Source organism: Cavia porcellus, unplaced genomic scaffold (genome assembly GCF_034190915.1).
Source record: "Cavia porcellus strain 051 isolate PalLab524CR breed Dunkin Hartley unplaced genomic scaffold, mCavPor4.1 scaffold_49, whole genome shotgun sequence".
NCBI lineage: Eukaryota > Metazoa > Chordata > Mammalia > Rodentia > Caviidae > Cavia > Cavia porcellus.
The window spans coordinates 4,247,138-4,264,784 of record NW_026947532.1 but is presented as its reverse complement, the minus strand read 5'-3'; the positions used below and the strand labels follow the sequence as shown (position 1 = coordinate 4,264,784).

General features: G+C 50.9%; 1 protein-coding gene across 2 annotated transcripts in view; it reads left to right on the top strand.

Annotated features, from left to right (window-relative positions):
* The window catches only part of Abl1 (ABL proto-oncogene 1, non-receptor tyrosine kinase), a 136,218-nt gene that overhangs the window by 101,016 nt on the left and 17,555 nt on the right, over positions 1–17,647 (top strand). For both annotated transcript variants that reach the window (XM_003470904.5, XM_003470905.5), the window contains exons 2-4: positions 1,197–1,370; positions 2,049–2,344; positions 15,568–15,840. In XM_003470904.5, the coding sequence (XP_003470952.1) occupies positions 1,197–1,370; positions 2,049–2,344; positions 15,568–15,840 (743 nt within the window). The remainder of the gene's footprint in view (positions 1–1,196; positions 1,371–2,048; positions 2,345–15,567; positions 15,841–17,647) is intronic.

Genomic DNA, 17,647 nt, shown 5'->3' with positions numbered 1-17,647 from the left:
GTGGTATTTGAGTGCCACTACACAATATCCACTACTACGAGGGCTGCTTGGAATAGGTTCAGTGGGTCTTGTCATTATCTCAAAGAAATTCTAGAAGCCTTGAGGATTGCTCAAGGGGAAAAAAAAAAAGACAAGAAGGTAACTTCAGGGAAAAATAGTCAACTATTTGACCCTGTGGTGAAAAACACTCATATATTCCTAACATTAGAGCCCAGGATTCAATTCCACCCTCTAGAGTCTACTCACAGGCAAAATGTGCAGGGCTGCGTTCCTGGGAGAGAGGACGTGGTGGTGAGTCTTCACTAGGGAAACCGATTGAGAGCGGGGAGGGCTGGCCTGAAGAGAGGACACCGCTGTGCCTCTGGACTGGGCGTGGCCAGAGGTGCTGTCACCAGGAAGCAGCAGAGGTGTAAGTGTGAGCCAGTATCTGGCAGTGGACAGTGGTGCCCAGGAGGCCACCATGACCCAGCTGCCGTCCAAGGCAGAGGCAATCACCAGAAACAGCTGGCAGCCCGGGCTGGGGAGATGCCTTTTCTTTTCAGCTCTTCTGTACTACTTGACTTTTTTTAAAGTATGTGAATATATTAACTTGGATCCATTTTAAAACATTTTAAAGCAAGAAACTGAACACTCTGTCTTTTTTTTTTTTTTTTTTTTTTTTTTTGTCTTTTTCCTTTTTATCGGTACCAGGGACCGAACTCACAACTGCCTGTCTGCAAGGCAGGTGCTTATGCCGCTGAGCTAGATCCTCAGCCCTTAACACTCTGTCTTTTAAGCAATGGCAAATTCATAGGAATATGAACTGTGACCAGCTTGTGTTGGATTAATGAGACTGACCTTGAGCTCACATTGTAGCCCAGGCTGGTCTCAAACTTGCAACGATCCTCCTGCCTCAGCCTCCTAACTGCTGGGATTACAGCAGAGTCACCACGCTTGGCTGAATTAATGAGTTTTAAAAGCTAAAACTATTTGGGAACAGTAAGTACCTCTCTGGAATAAAGATAATTAGCATGTTTCATAAGAGTTGATAAAGAGTCTGTTAAAAAAAAACTCAGATCCAGATGTTAAGAAATGAAGTAAGTTCGGAATGTGTAATGTTGGGAACAGATCTTTTTTTGTTCCGAAATAAAGCTTTTGTGTGCTCTGTTCCTCCTCTTCTTCCTGTTACATTTCTTTTTCCCCTCCTTGTCTTCCAGAAGCCCTGCAGAGGCCGGTAGCATCCGACTTCGAGCCCCAAGGTCTCAGTGAAGCTGCCCGTTGGAACTCCAAGGAGAACCTCCTCGCAGGGCCCAGTGAGAATGACCCTAACCTTTTCGTTGCACTATACGACTTCGTGGCCAGTGGGGACAATACTCTCAGCATCACTAAAGGTGAGGGGGTTGTGGGCAGCTGAGGGGCCATGAGATGCAGACCTCAGGGAGCTGTGCCTTGACTGGCTTCCCAGTTTCTTGGGTGGGGGGAGGGGTTGACACTGAGTCTTGCTATGCAGTCCAGGCCGGCCTCGAACTCAGGGCGATGTTCCTGCCTCAGCCTCCTGAGTGCAGGGGTGACAGGTACGAACCACCACGCCCAGCCCAGCTTACCAGTTTCCAGTGTGGAGTGATCAATCCAAAAGATGGCAACCCCTTTCCTAGGGAGTCATGTCTCCTAAAGGAGGCTCCACTGCAGAAGCTCCTCATCCTGCACCCCTGTAGTCAGACATCCAGACTAAATACTGAAAACATGACTTGTTTTTGCCCTTAGGAAAATCATCTTCTTCTGAAAGCCTTCCTTAAGTAAAAGCAGAGGGCTTGGGAAAACAAATGCTAGGGTTATAAAAACGGAGGCCGTCTACTTATCTGTACATTCAGTCTAAACAGGAAGCTTGGTGTGTAAGTGCACATTCTTTCAGGCTTATAAATACGCCTATTTATGTGGACTTGTAAAAAAGAAAAGAAAAGAGCCCCAGTGTGCAGAATCATGGGTGTTGTAGTGATCCCGCGGTAGAGGAGAGGGAAGGAACTCTGCCTGCCAGGCAGCAACATCTGATTGGGTGCTTTGCCTCCCAGGTGAGAAGCTCCGGGTCCTGGGTTACAATCACAACGGAGAGTGGTGTGAAGCCCAGACCAAGAACGGCCAGGGATGGGTCCCGAGCAACTACATCACGCCCGTCAACAGCCTGGAGAAGCATTCCTGGTACCACGGGCCTGTTTCCCGCAACGCAGCCGAGTACCTGCTGAGCAGCGGGATTAACGGCAGCTTCCTGGTGCGGGAGAGTGAGAGCAGCCCCGGCCAGCGCTCCATCTCTCTGCGCTACGAGGGCCGCGTGTACCACTACCGCATCAACACTGCCTCCGACGGCAAGGTGCGCCTGCACGGGCAGGAGGGAGGGTGGCCCTGGGCCCGGGGTTCCCAGGTACTTGGCGAAGCTCCTCCTGGTTTTCAAGGGAACCACAGGCATGAGTTCCTTAGCCTTAGGAAGACCTTTTGATGACCTGAGAGTCCACAGTAGCTCCCTGCTGTCCCACCTGGAGAGCCACCCGGTGCTGTCTTCAGGCAGTGGGGCCATCTGTTGGGTCTCTTGGGCCTCAGTGAGAAAAAATTAAGGTTAATAGCAGCTCCTAGCTAAAGTCCAGCCCATGGTCGCCTTTGTGTGGATGAAATAACACTTTATGGAGTGTGTGTGTTTGTGTGTTGGTACCAGGGATCAAACTCATGGCCTCACACTTGCCAGGCAGGCACTTGTGCCACTGAGACTTGTGCCACTGAGCTAAATCCCCAGCCCCACATGCATAGTTTTTAAACAAAAGTGGGATCACATTACACCGTGATTATTCCCAAACCCAAATGGTGTTGCAGAGCAGTCTGCCTAAGGGGTTTTGTGGTCTCTGATAGGGTTTTCGGAACCCTATCAGTCTCTTTGTAAGCATCCCGGAGGGGTCTCAGAGGAGAGGGAGGAGCTAATGTTTACTAACCTCTGGTTGCACCCAGGGAGCCCCAAGCCCTCTGTTTTCAGACCACACCCTGGGCCCTAGGGAGCTTTGGTGTCCTCATTTTTGCATTAAAAAAAAAAAAAATGAGGCTTGGCATGGTGAAGTTTCTTGCCTGAGATCACCAAGGGAGTAATAGAGAGGACCAGTTTGGGACACCACTGTCCACTCAACTGTTCTGGGGCTGTGCTGAGGGGCAGTGCAGATAGGCAGTGGCCCGGAGGCTCAGGGTCAGCATCTCACTACCCAATTCTGGCTGGCCTTGAGTTCACTGTGTAGCCCAGGCTGGTCTCGAGCCTCCAAATGGTCCTCCTGCCTCAGCCTCCCGAGTGCTGGGATGACAGATGTGCGCCTCCATGCCCGGCACACTTGCATTTTAAAATAGTGCGTGATGGGTACTTGTGGTCTTAAAAAACCAACAGGGCAAAATGAGCTATGATAAGGACCAGTTCCGATCCTGACTGAGGTCTCCTGCCCAGTGGCAGCCGCCGTCACGATTTTCCTGGTGGGTTTCCTGATCGGTTTTACCTGGGATGTCTCCGTTACATCCACATGTACCCTGTTGCCGTCCTGCAGCCGGTCAGGATCCACTGCATTCATTTCATAGGTAAAAGTGGCCACCCTGGGACACACGCAAGAGGAGCTGCTAGCACAGATTGTATGGCATTCACGTGCGTGTGCACACGCCCATTGCCAACCTCCTCTTCCTCAGGAGCTGTACACGTGTGATGTCTCAGAGACAGCACACTGCAGCCACAGCTTCCCCTTGCCCCAGTCAGGAGCGTCATCAGACCTGTCGGGACATGTTTGTCCCTGATGGGTAAAGAAGCTTCTGCCTGTCTGTCTCATGTATCACCCTTAAGCCTCTTATTAAGTTCAGCTTTTTCTATGAGTGGAAACATCCCACATTCATGCAGCCCTTGGGCCCAGTGATCCTGTGTTCTTTCCAGCGGTCTGATTACCCCCATGCCCATGCCAGCTCTGTCCTGTGCCCCAGGATCTGCTGGCCTACTCTTCTGCTTAGCTTTTCAGCATTTTCCTGACGGCCTTGCACGTTTGCTTGTGTCCTGTGAACACACATGTGCTTCCATTGTCCACATTGCCCGCTCTGCTCGTGTGTCTGGTTAAAGTCCCCTGGCCCCTCTGGGCTCTGCATCCTTGAAGGTGTCTGCACTGCCAGCACTGTGATTGGGCACAGAGACAGCGCCTGTTCAAGAGCAATGCGAGATGGCTTCGGTGGCTGCAGCTGGGGTCACAACACCAGGTTGGCAGCCCTCTGCAAGAGGCTTCAGGCTGCAGGGCGCCTTTTCAGTGACATGGACGCAAGGGTGCATCGTGCTTGGGAGGTGATTTTTCTGGAGCCAGCAGCCTCCTTCCTATCCGTGCTCTTTATCCCAAGCAAGTCAGGCTGCACCAAGATGACGGCTGGAGGCTGGCACTGAGCAAGACAATGGCTTCTTTTACCCGTCAGCCTTAGAACAGGGGCAGGCAGGCATGCTCTTGTCTTGACAGCTCATTCGCTGGGGTTGGTCTAAAATGCTGTGCAGAGGGAGAAGGAAAAGGCTGCATGTGGGACGCATGCATGATTTGTAGAACTTGAGATTTATCTAAAGAAGCAGCAGGTGGGGTATGGTGGCATAGTGATCCCAGTACTATGGGAGGCTGAGGCAGGAGGATCACCAGTTGGAACCCAGCCCAGGCAATTCAGCACGTGAGACCCTGTCTCATAAAAATGAAAAGGGCTGGGGAGGAGCTCAACACAAAGGCCGTGGAGTCAGTTCCCCTTGCCATCCAGGGAAGGAAGGAAGGGAGGGAGGCAGCGGAAGAAGGAAGGCAGAGCCAATTGCTCTGTCTAAAGGGGTCCTGCCGTGCACGGCTCGGCTCATTGACCAGCAGCACCCCGTCAGGCTTCCCCAGGCGTCTGGCCCGCCTGCCCCTCCCCGGCGGAGATGCCCGTCAGCTCTCTGGGCCTCTGGAGACTCTGGGCCCTCTTTGGGGTCCCCGGTCTGTGAAGGCCATGCCTCGTGGGCTGTGTCAGGTGGGGTTGTAGCCCCGGATGAGGGACAGCGTTAGTGCTGGGCGGTCCCACAGCCCTGCACAGGTCTGCAGGGCTCAGCCCCGAAGAATGCGTCTCACATAGCAGAGTTTTGATGCAATCCTTTTTGGATTTCTAAGGGGAAAATCTAAGGTTGCTGGAGGGACAGGCTGGGTTTGACTAAGCTAGCTTCTTACTTACAAATCAGCTTATCTTTAGAAAACACGTATGGAAGATTCTTGCACAGGGCCCCTGAGGATTCCACTCTGCCTCCACTCTCCTGGCTCTCGCTCACCTCTCTCATGTCCGAGCTTTCCAGTGGAGGTCATGACCAGTTAGCCCAGGACCACAGACTAGGACCCAAGCTGGGGACACTAGGCCTTTGAGCTGGACTCTTGAAAGGGCTGAGGCACACTGAGCCTTCGCCACTTGCTAGCTGTCTGGTGCATAGCAGAGAAATCTCCCCACACCTGCGACGTGGCTGTCTTTCTTCCTGTGCTCTCCCTGAAATCACAGAATTGAGGCTGATACTCTCCACCGCCCCGCCGGACTGCTTAACTCTGCTTACTTGTGTCCACAACTTGCCCCTTTCTGTGGGTTGCCACTGCCAAGCCCACAGTCCCTGAGTGCCCTTGTGGATCGGTCGGTCAACTGTCCTGATGGAGGACAGAATGCCTAGTGGATGCAGCCTAGAGGAGGTGGGGTTTGATCCGGCTCGCAGTTCGCAGTTCGGAGGCTGCAGTCCTTGGTTGGCTGGCTCCATGAAAACATCATGGCAGAAGGTGTGGCGTAGCAGATCCCCTCGGGTCCTGGCTGCTGGGAGGCAGACCTCTGCTGCGTGCCCATGAGGGATGCCCTCAAAGATGCCCGCAGCAACCCCCTCCTCCACGTGGCAGCACTTTGAGCCTGAACTGCACTAATCCACAAAGGGGCTCGGCACCCCCATGACCCAGTGCCCTGTTGGGGTCTCATCATCCATCAAGTTGACAGTCAGGGTTCCCCGGCAGCCCTCCAGTCTTCCCTTGTCTCACAAGTGCCCAGGGACGTTTGCTTTCTCGTCTGTGGAAGTGGGAGGTGCAGGCTGCCGGGCAGTGTCTGGGTGTAGGCTCTGGCCCCATTGCTGGGAAGGGCTGACTGGGTGGGTGGAGCCTCTCCAATTTCTGAGGTTCGCCCACCTTAGACTGGCCCAAAATGCCTGCCTGCTAACTGGCTGGTCCATACAGAGGCACCTAGGGTACAGTGTGTCCCCCACTGGTCTCTGAGCAGCTCAGGGGCCCTCATGTCCCCACCAGCCCCCCATAAGCAGCGTGTCAGAGGCAGCGCTCTAGACTGGCAGCAGCCAGAGGGTGCACAAGTGTGAGCTGGCTGGGCCCATGCATGTGGCTGTTGGGACGAAAGCCAGCCCTGGGGTTCAGAGAAGCAGCAGCCCTGGCCAGGAACCCTGTCTTACAGAACTGGGTGCACAGCACAGCGAGGTCCCCCCGCTGACTCCACTGCCCTGGGTGAGTGGACTCCTCACCACTATCCGGTTCACAGTAAGAGCAGATCACCAAGCAGATGGTGGGAGGGCCGGGGGGACATGGCTGAAGAGAGGGAGTGTGGGCTTCTCGGGTCTCACTGTGGAGCTCAGGCGGGCCTCCAAGTACAGCGAGCCTCTGGCCTCACTGTATCTCAGCCTCCTGAGCGTCAGGATTACAGGTATGTGCCACCATGGCCAGCAGAAATGTTTTCATAGACTTTTTTATTAGTACGCATTCGAGATACATAAGGAATACCTTCATCGTAGGCAGTTGGGATGGACGCGTATGCTTAAAATCTCAGCCCTCTTTCCTTCCTGTCTGCAAAAGGTCTGCCTCCCTGTTTTGCATCACCTGTCTTTTATTCTGCTCTGTAATGTATTTATGCTTTTGAGTTTCTCATATAAGAAAAACAACCTGATATTTAATCTTCTGGATCAGATTTCTTTCAGTTGACATTATGATCTCAAGATTAATCATTTCCCTACAAATGGCTCAAGCTTATTCTTTAGGGCTGAGTAGTGCTCCATGGTGTACATAGAACACAATTTCCTTATCCATTCATCTATTGATGGAGCCGTAGATTGTCTCCAAGGCCCAGCTATTTTGAGTTGCGATGCTGTAAACATGGGTATGTTGTAATATAATTATCTTTAACTACTGGGAAGACACCCAGAAGAAGGTCCGACGGGTTGGAGGAATTTCTAGTTTTAGCTTTTTGAGGACTTTCTGCACTGATTTCCATAGTGGTTGTACCAGTTCCCGTCCCACCAACCATACAGAAGCGTCCTTTTCCTCACACCCTTGCTAGCTTTGTTGTTTTGAGTCTGTGATGATGTTTTTTCTGAAGCAAGATAAAACTGCATTATTGTGGTTTGTGTTTCTCTAATGGGCCACAAAATAGTGAACATCTTTTCATGAGTTTATTGGCTTTATTGCACTACTTTTTCTGAAAAGTGTCATTTCAATTGTTTGTGTTTTTAATTAAATGTTATATGGGGGGTCAAACTTTTTGTTTGTTTGTTTTGTTTTTTTAGTTCCTTATACATTCAGCACACCGGTCCCCTGTCTGAGGAGCAGCTGGCAAAGCTTTTCCCATTCTGCAGGCTGTGGCTTCACTGTGCTGGTGGCCTCCTTTGCTGTGCAGGGTTTTTCATTTAATCTGATCCCATTTGTTGGTTCTTACACAAGTGGGGTTTGGCTGGGAAAGGCCTTGTCTGTGTCTGTATCTTTAAGAATTTTACCTAATTTATCTTCAGCAGGTTCGGTGCCTCTGTGGTAATATCTAGGTCTTTGATGTGTTTTGCTTTTATTTTAGTTCAGGGTGAGAGAGGTGGGGTTCACTGTTTGCTTGAAGATAAGTTCTCCTGTCTCATTTGTCAGAGGCCATCCGTCCATCCTTTCTCCTGCACACCCCTTTTTTGGCCCTTGGTGGCTGAATGTCCTGGGGTTGCTTCCGCCTGCTCCGTTCTGCATGCCCATTTCCGTACCAGTACCGTGCTGGGTTTAATCACCGTAGCTTTACAGCATGGCTTGAAATCCAGGATTGTGATATCTCCTGCTTTGTTCTTATCGCCCAGAATTTCTTTTGCTTCCAGTTCCATATAAATCTTAGTAGTGTTTTTGTAGTTGTGTGAAGGTCATTTGACTGGGGTGACATCCATCTGTCTCATCCGCCTCGGTACGCATTCATTTTGACTCCATTGGCTCTGCGTGTCCAGGGACGGGATATCCTTCCCGTTTTCTGATGTCCTCTCTAAGATACTATAGTTTATGTTGCTGATGTTTTACTTGCTTAATTAGATTCGTTTCTAAGTATTGATTTTTTTTTTTTCTTTTGGTGTGGGGGAATCAAACTCACGCTCTTGTGCTTACCAGGCAGGCACTTACACTGCTGAGCTAAACCCCCAGAGTATTGAATTTTTTAAAGCTACTATTGAATGAGATTATTTTCATTATTGGTGCATAAGAATGCTACTGATTTTGTGTGTGTGTTGGCTTTGTACCCTGCTACTTTGCTGAGTGTTTATTAGTTGTGGGAGCCTTTGGTGGGATTTTCTTGGGTCTGTATGTAAAAGATCATGTCATCTGCAAATAAGGAGTTCGGCTTCTTCCTGCCCTGCAGGTACCCCTTTTGTATCTCTCTCTTGCTGGATTCAGCAGCAGCTTCTCTTGCATCTGTTCAGGTGCTTGTGTGACGTCTGCCCTGGCTTCTTTTTATGGGGTGTGTTCATTTACTGATGTTCATGTGTTGCGCCTCCCTGCATCCCTGGGTAAAGCCAGCTTGGTCCTGGTGTGTGACCTTTCCAGTGGTCTGTTGTATGCTGCTTGCCAGTTTCTTGTTGCATCAAAGTTAGTGGGCGCTTGCTTTTCACTTTGGCTCCCCCCGGGTTGTAGCTCACAGTGGGATGGTACTGGCTTCCAGGGGTGAGTTTGGCCATTCTGCTGCCCTTTTGATTTCACTGAAGCGTGTGAGTGAGGGGTGTGGGTGTTCGGTCCTCCCTGCAGTGCTGGTAGAATTCTGCAGTCAATTGGGCCGGGTCTTTGCTTTATAGGTTGAATTTTTATTACTGCTTCTAATGCATTGCCTGTTACTGGGTTATTCAGAATTTTTTATGTCTTCTTGGTTCAGTTTTGGTGATTCATATGTGTCTAGGATTACTCCATTTCTGGTAGGTTCTCCAGTTAGAATATAAATTTTTGTAGTGTCTTAGAATGCTCTGGATTTTTTTTGGTATCAGTTGTGATTTTGCCTTTTTCATTTCTGACTGCATTGACTTGGGTTTTTTCTTTCTTTTTTCTCTGTTTGGCTAAGTTTGACCAAATTCAATTAATCTTGTTTACCCTTTCAGAGAATTAATCTTTGGATTCATTGATCCTTTGCATTTTTTAATCTCAATTTCATTAATTTCTACTCCGATGTTTACAACATCTTTCTTATTATTCCTGGTTAGATTGCTCTTGTTTTCTTAGGACCTTGAGATGCATCACTGAGATATTTATTTGGAATTGTACAGCTCTTTTCCTGTGAGTGTTTGGTGTAAACTTTCCTCTTAGAACTGCTTTCAGTGTATCCCATAGGTTTGGGCACGTTGTGCTGCTGTTTTCATTTGATTCTAGCAATCCTTTTGATTTCTTCCCTAATTTCTTCTGTGATTCATCGATTATTCATTAACGTATTATTTAATCTGTATGTGTTTGCAATTTCTGTAGTTTCTTTCGCTATTGATACTTAGCTCTATTCCGCTATGAACCAAGAGTGTGCAGAGTATTATTTCAGTTCTTTTGTATTAACTTAGGCTTGCTTTGTGGCCTGAGGTATTATCTGTTCTAGAAAAAAATCATGTCTGGCTGAGAAAACTGTATATTCTGTTGTTGGATGAAGCACTATATCAGTATAACAGATACTGAAGTATCTGTTCAGTCCATTTGTTTACTGGTGTACTTTGATTTACTTGTTGTTTTGTTTTGTTTTTGCTCTGGTTGATCTAATTGTGAGGGTTGTGTATTAAAGTTCCCCACTGTGCTTGCATTGGTGTGTGTCTGTTTTTTTACATCAAGTGCATTTTGTTTTATGAAGTTGGGTGTGCCAACATTCAGTGCATAGATATTTATAGTTGTTTTCTCTTTGTTATGGTTTCTGTCTCGATGTCCCCCAAAGCCTCATGTGCTCCTAGGCCTGGCTGTGTGGAAGTGACTAGATCGTGGCGTGTGATATCAGCAAGATAGTAGTCCATACTGAGTTTATAGCTGAATGTGATTTGCAAGGTGCAGCCTGGTTGCAGGACGTGGGTCACCAGGTTGTGGCCTGGAGAGGGACGTTCCCCACCCTTCTCCCTTGATCCCATTCTGTGCTCCTTGTCTGCCAAGCCCCTCTGGCACGCTGCTCTCCCTTGGAGCCAGTCGACTATGGATGAAACTCACACAGAACTGTGAGCCAAAGTACACTTCCCTTCAGTTTGTGGGTGGCACTTGTTTTGTCCCAGGAACAACAAAGCAACTAAAGGTCTTCCTTTTGAATTGTTCCGTTACCAGTCTAGTGGCCCTCTTTGTCCCTTCTTGCCAGGTTTGGCCTGAGTCTGCTGAGCCTGAGAATAAAGGTGCTTTCGGGTTCCCATTGCACAGTGTGTCACTTCCCACCCTTTCACCATTGAGCTGCCTTTCGGATGTGTTGTATCTCTTTTAAGCAATAGACGACTGCATTTTTTTGTGTTTTGATCCAATTTGCTGGTGTCTTTTGAGTGGGAGTTAAGACCACTGACATTGAGAATTATTCTTGCAAGGTGTTTACTGAGTCCTGTGCGTTGCGTTATTTTTCCAGTGCTGGTTCCTTTGTTCTTTTCCTATCCAGTTAGATGTGTACTTTTCTTTGGGCTCCTTCCTGGTGGCTTCCCTGTCGCTGTCCAGAATTCTCTTGAGTATTTTCTGCGGTGCTGGTTTTAGTGGCCATCTTTTCTTTAGGATTTCTTTGTCAATCTCGTCTGTCAGTCTTGAAGGCTAATTTTGTAGGCTACAGAATTCTTTTCTTTTTAGGACTTGCAGAACTTCTCTGCAGGCTCTGCTGAGCTTTAAAGTTTGTGCTGAGAAATCTGTGGTAATTCAGTAGGCTTGCCTTTATTAACCACCTGCTGTTTTCTTCTAACAGCTTTAAATATTCTCTTCTTTCATGGAACCTCTGGGAGTTGAGTGTGGTGCATCACGGAAAGGTTCTTTTCCAGTCCTGGCTCTTTACTTCAATACTGAATTCTTTCCTTAGATTTGAAAATTTTTCTTAAGTGATTTCAGTGAATAAATTTCTTGTACTTTTGAGTCATCTTCTGATTTGCCCTTTATTCCTGTAATTCTGGTTTATTTTTCCTTTTTTGAGTCATCTAGCAGGTGTTGGACTCGGTCTGCATGGTGTCTTGTTTTTAGGGAGTCACTGAATTTTGTGCCCTACGTCCACCTTCGGTTTCTGGCCAGTCCATTAGCCGTGCTTTTCACTGAATTTTTCTTATCTTGTATTTCTGCTTGCTTTCTTTTCGTAATTTTTAATACTTTACCAGACTGGTCACTCGTATCTCATATTGTTTTGTTTAAATCAGTTTCTAGTTTGTTTCTTCTTTAAGCTCATCAAAAGTTTTATTAGTAAAATCCTTTCTTGATCTGTTTGAAAAAACAATCTTTAAGCGTATTGTTTCTGCTGTGAGCTCCTCAGACATTTTGACAGTTTGGTGTTGAGTGTTTGTCCATGGCTTCCTGGATGTCCGTGTCTGTGAGGTCCTGGAGCTGAGGGTTTTGGAGGCCTCCTCCCGCCTTGCTTCATCACATTTCTGGTTTTGTGCCGCAGGCTGAAGATCAGTTCCTGTAGAAACGCTGTGTGTGGTGCAGTGCCGGGTGCTGTGTTCTGTTAAGTTTCCGTGTCTCCACCTCTCCTCAGCACACTCAGCAGAATTTCTGGGGTCTTCCTGCTGCCCAGCCTTCTTCTGGGGGCTTGATCGACCCCAGCACCACACAGAGAGGAGAAACCGGCCCGCAGTGCTGTTGGTGACGCAGCCACAGTGAAAACCACGAGGTCTCTGTAATGGTGCAGACATGAGACAAACCAAATACCGACACAGGGTAATGTGTATCTGTGGGATGCAGCAGCTAGGCAGTCAACAAGAGGAAAGAGCACTGGCCAGTAATAGCATTGGCCAACTAAAAAAATAAAAATTACAAAAAAATTTTTAAATAGCATTGGCCAACAAAATATTAAAAATTAATAATACCTAACTGTAGCATGATAAAAATGGAGGAGGTGAAGGAAGGGAAGGAAAATGAGGAGGAGAAAAAAGTGGGATAAGAAATCCAGTTAAAAATAGAAAGTTAACAGAATTAGGTAAATGTAACAGAAAATAAGAGAAACAGAAATAAGGAAAAGAATAAACAAAGAGAAAGAAAAAAAATAACAAATGATGAGGAAAAATGAATCCAGAAAAATTCTTGCTTGTGCTGGGAACATTATTCTTCCCAAGACCTGTGCAGGTAGAATCCACCAGGTGTGGGGAGACACAGCTGAGGCCTGTTTCCACACCGCTGCTGCGTGCGTAGCTGTGCGCGCACGTGTATGTGTCTTTGTGTGTGTGTGTGTGTGTGTGTGTGTCTGTGTGTCTGTGTCACTGAGTCCTCCCTGCCGTCTTGCTGGGCTAGGTCCTCCAGGACTGTAGCTTTTGCCTTAGGATTCTGTTCATTCCCAAGCTCTAAGGGACTGAGTCCCTCTGTGCACCCCAAGTTGCTGCAGCCTCTGCCTCACTTTAAGGCTGTAGGCTTACGAGGTGCTCCGGAGGCCCCTCTGTTCAGGTTGTGGCGACCATCTGAGCCAAGGTATATCCCTGACCACATTTGTGGATGGGAAAGCAAGCAGGCCAGGGACCTCCGTGCTAGACATGAGGGGTGGGTGTCAGTGACTCCACGGGGCTTCATGCCGGCACTGTCACACCCAGAAAATCTTATGCCCTGGCCTGGCTTCTCATCACAGAGGCAGGATGGCTGTGGCCCTCTCCACCTGAGCTCATTGCGGCTTAAGCTTCTTAGAGTCCTATGACCAGCCTCCTTGCTTTCCCTGACTGTCTCTCGTGGGCCTGTCCCACCTAGTCACTGCGGTAGGGTGACCCCAGAAGCCCTGAGTGCAGTTCTGTGACTTCTGATTCCCGGCAGAAACAATGAGCCCCTTCCCAGAACAGCCCCTGATTCAGGTGCCCATGTACGCGGCCGTGTCCTCTAGCTGCAGCCCCACCTGCGGATGGGGTCCCTTGCATTTGCACTTTACGGTTCCCTGGGGGCTGGCGCTGCTGTCCGCTGCTGCTCCTGGGGCTGCCGGCCCCCTTGAGCCCACCTTGGGTCCCTGAGGTGCAGTCGGCCTTCCAGCTGCTTTGTTCCTCTCTCTGCCTTGTCCTCAGTTTCTCCGGTTCCCCTGCAGTTCCTGGTTTTCCTGCCAGCTTGCTCTTGATTCCCAGAGCTCTTCCTTTGCTCTCTGCTAAGTCGTTTCCTAGGTCTGTACTTTATGGGTGCAGCAATGAACTGGCCACAGAGGGTATACGTTGAGTCCCTGGAGACTTTTCAAGTCTGTCCATCTAATGAAGCTCCTGCTGCTGAAACGTCCATCAGAGAAGCCCCATGAAGGACCACATGAGTCCGTCCCACACTGGTGTGGGAGCTGGAGCACCCCTTTCAGACCGACTCTGCCTCCTGCCCTGCTGGGAGAAGTGGGCCGTGAGCCCGGTCCCAGGAAGCCACCGTGGGGCCAGCTGGCCGCACCCTGGAGCCAGCAGGCTGCACGGTGCCCGCAAAATCCAGGGTGGGAGGCCTGGGACTCCAGGCCAGTCTTCTCAGAGGGGCTTTTCCTACTTCTCTGAGCCTCTCAGCTGGGCCAAGCCAGGAGAAAAGCGGAGTCACCAGGCAGCTACCCGCTTCTCCTAGGTGGGGTCAGCGCTGGCCCTGAGTCCCACTCAGTTTCCTTCGATAGCCACACACGAGTCTGAGGAACACCAAGGACAGGGCGTGCGTGTGGGCGCAGGCTGAGACAAGCCACACTGGTGCCCACTCGGGTCTTTCACCCACACACACCCATGCACACTTACGCTGCTGTCCTACCTCCGTGCACGGCCGCACGCTGTTCGCACAGAGGCCTCCTTGGGCCTAGGGCCACAGACTCCACGTGAGGTACAATTTTCCCAGCACCCAGAAGTCCTTTCCTGACAATTCGTGAATTTTTCTCAGAATTTTATTTTAACGATTGTTAGCAAAAGACTGTAAACCCTGAGCTTGCCATACATTGACTTGCCTGAGTTTTTAAAATGTATTTACATCTGCCAGGTGTAGTGGTGTACAGGTGTACTCCCAGCATTGAAGGAGGCTGAGGCAGGAGCATCACAGATGCAAGCTCGGCCTGAGCAATTTAGCAAGACCCTATCTCAAAATAAAAACTTTTTTAAAAAGCTCAGGGTGTAATTTAGTGACTATGCCCTGGGTTCAGTCCCCTAAACCACCAAAACAATGAAGCAAATTGCTTGTGCCATCACCCCAAGCAAAAAGGAAGAAAAATCTTACTACTGAATCCTGTTTAACCTTCTCAAAGGTCACAGATGGGATCAACTTGTATATTTTGTCACTTTCTCCTTTATAAATGTTGCAACTCGAATATTACAGACTCCAAGAAAGTAATTCTGTTAGTTTGCATTCCCACCACAAAATGCCTGATGCAGTGACCTCATGACAGAGGTCTGTCCCTCAGTTGCCAAGGCCAGAGGTCCAGACAGTACAGCCCACAGAGGCAAGAGGCATAGGGGTGGACAGGAAGCAGGGATGGTGGGGCCAGGCTTGCTCCTCACACTCGGGGGACCCCAAAGAGCTCCCCGTGTCATTAGCAAGACCTGAGTGCTGCCCCAGCACCCGTGGCAACGCCTTAACTTCCAGGATCTCTCCCACCCTCAGCCCGGAGGGGCTGTGTGGGTTCTAACACTGCGTCCTTTTGGGTATCACTGACAGACCAGAGGACGAGGAGTACAGAAGGAAAAAGGTGGCCCCTGCCCGCCCTGGGCTTCCTCCAGCCCCTCCTCTCCTTCCCTCTCAGGGGAGACCATCGGGACTCTGCCCGCTCCCAGCCTGGGCCCCCCATGTAGAGACGTGGACAGGCTTGCATCCTAGCGTTTCTCCTCACTCCCAAGGGGGAGCAGTGCCATCCTGGGGGTGCCGAGGGCCTGCCAGGGCAGTCATGCCACTTGCTGCTCAGCCAGAGAGGAGCCAGTGGTGCGAAGGAGAAGGGCGTTTGTCTGGCAGTTTGTTGAGCCATTTGCATCCTCTGGTCACTGTTTCTATCCAGGTGACCCGCTTCCAGTTGTGAGTTCACTGCTCTTCAGCAGGCCTTCGCTGAGTCCTCCTGTGCCCAAAGCAGCTCTTGATGGAGGCTGGGGTCCTTGCCTGTGTCTCCGCCTGCATGCAGGGAAGGACGCTGAGTGGCCTTCTGCACACCCGGTGCCCCCAGGTGGGTTTGCAGCCGAGTAACCACTTGCTTCTGTGCCCTCAGCTATACGTCTCCTCTGAGAGCCGCTTCAACACCCTGGCAGAGCTGGTCCACCACCATTCCACAGTGGCCGATGGGCTCATCACCACCCTGCACTACCCCGCGCCCAAGCGTAACAAGCCCACCGTCTATGGAGTGTCCCCCAACTATGACAAGTGGGAGATGGAGCGCACGGACATCACCATGAAGCACAAGCTAGGTGGCGGCCAGTATGGCGAGGTGTACGAGGGTGTGTGGAAGAAATACAGTCTCACTGTGGCGGTGAAGACGCTGAAGGTGGGCCTGGCCAGAGGGGGGACGGGGCGGGGCGGGGTGGGGCGTGGTATCGAGGCCGGATGGTGGCAGCGGGCACCCTACTCCGGTACTGTTAACGCTGCGGGCTCCCTCTGCCTACCGCGGGTTAGACAGGAGCAACCTCCTCTAGAGGCTGCAAAGGCAAAGGGCAGGTGAGCTGGGGTCCAGGAGCGCCCCCAGGGCGAGGGACTCCCCTCCCCACCAGTCCCTGCAGACCACACGCTGGATGTGTGCATGGTGTTGTGGTTTCCGGGCTCCTTGTCTCTGCTTGGGGAGCTCTTTGAAATCAGCTAGGGCAGTTTTCATTTGAACCCGCTGCCCTGTTCCTGCTGGGCCCGGGGAGGGCGCCCCCTAGCGTTGGTCCTAGGTGAACTCCCAAGATGCCGGCCTTTTATAGCTGTTGGGAAAGAAAACCCGCACCCTCCGTGGCTGGGAAGAACCGGCCACCTGTGCGCCCCGCATCCATCAGCCACATGTGTTGGGGCTGGCACAGCCACGCTGGTGGCAGATGCTTCCCTTGAAGGCACAATAAAGTGGGAACGCACCCGTGGGCCAGTGTCGAAGGGCGGCTCTAGAGGGCATTGCACTCCTGAGTTCCCGGCTCAGCGCTGGCCTCCTAAAGGTCGCACTGGATGATGCTGGCTCTTGGGCCGAGAGGCTGTTGGCGAGGGTGGGCGGTGTGCGGGGGTCACAGTGAGCACTCCTGGCTGTTCTCCAGGTGGGACACTTTCTTCCTAATATAGTAAATATTCGTGGAGTTCCTCGCTTCCTTTTGTTGGGCCCTCCTAGGTGGACCGAGAGCATGAGGGCTGTGCCCAGAGCAGTGCCCCCGAGGCGGGGTCGCAGGGAGAGGGGGACAGTGAGTTGCAGCGGACTGGCCCAGCTTGGGAGCTGTGGTGTCACCCTGAAGAAGGGAAGAGCCATCAAGGGGCTCGGGGCTCAGGACAGCACGGCGTTAGTGGCCGCCGTGATTTGGCGGTAGTGGGTTCCCCGCTTCCTACACACCCGCGTTCTGTAACCCGCGTCTGCCTTCTACACATGCGCAGTGCAGTTCAACTCAGCCGGAGCGCCGGGCAAGGCCACCGCGCCCTTCTGCGCCTGGTGAATGTAGCTGAGGGACGCCAGGCCCTGAGCTGACACACGGCCAGGCCCAGCTCAGTGACCAGCTTCTCAAGAACGTGAGGAGGAGGGAGGCGAAGAGCACCGACTGTGTTGGCAGTCCAGGCTCGTTTAAAAACTTCTTTAAAAAGAGCGAGAGATTACACTCAGAAGAGGCACCAGGGGCGAAACATCAGCGACGACGGAGAGGTGGAGAGTGTTCTCAGGGCACAACCCAGGGGCCTGAATCGGCGCCTCAGCCCCCCTGCCCGGGCTGCCTTCCTGCTGTGCTCGCAGTGCCTTTCCCCAGTCTCGATTAGTGAGGAGCAACAGGACTGGTGCAGGGGATCTGTGAGCCATCCCCATGTTGTAGATGGGGTTTATGAGGAAAAGGAATTAATACATACATTATAGGATTATTTGACAACCCTGGGAATCAGACGCAAAAGAGATCCGTCCACATACTGGAGACCCAAAGAATCCAGCCAAGGCTTAGACCTCGAAGGAGTGTCCTGCATGAGTCCAGCTGGAGGCCTAGAGCCTGTGACAATGACTCATACAAGTCTATATCAAGGATCTGTTCTGGGGAAGCCCATAGGTAGGTGGTAGAAGCTAGAAGTGGGGTGAAGGAGCTGTGCCAGAGGCGGAGGGATGTGCACTGGATCCAGGAAGCGATGCTCAGGTAGGGACC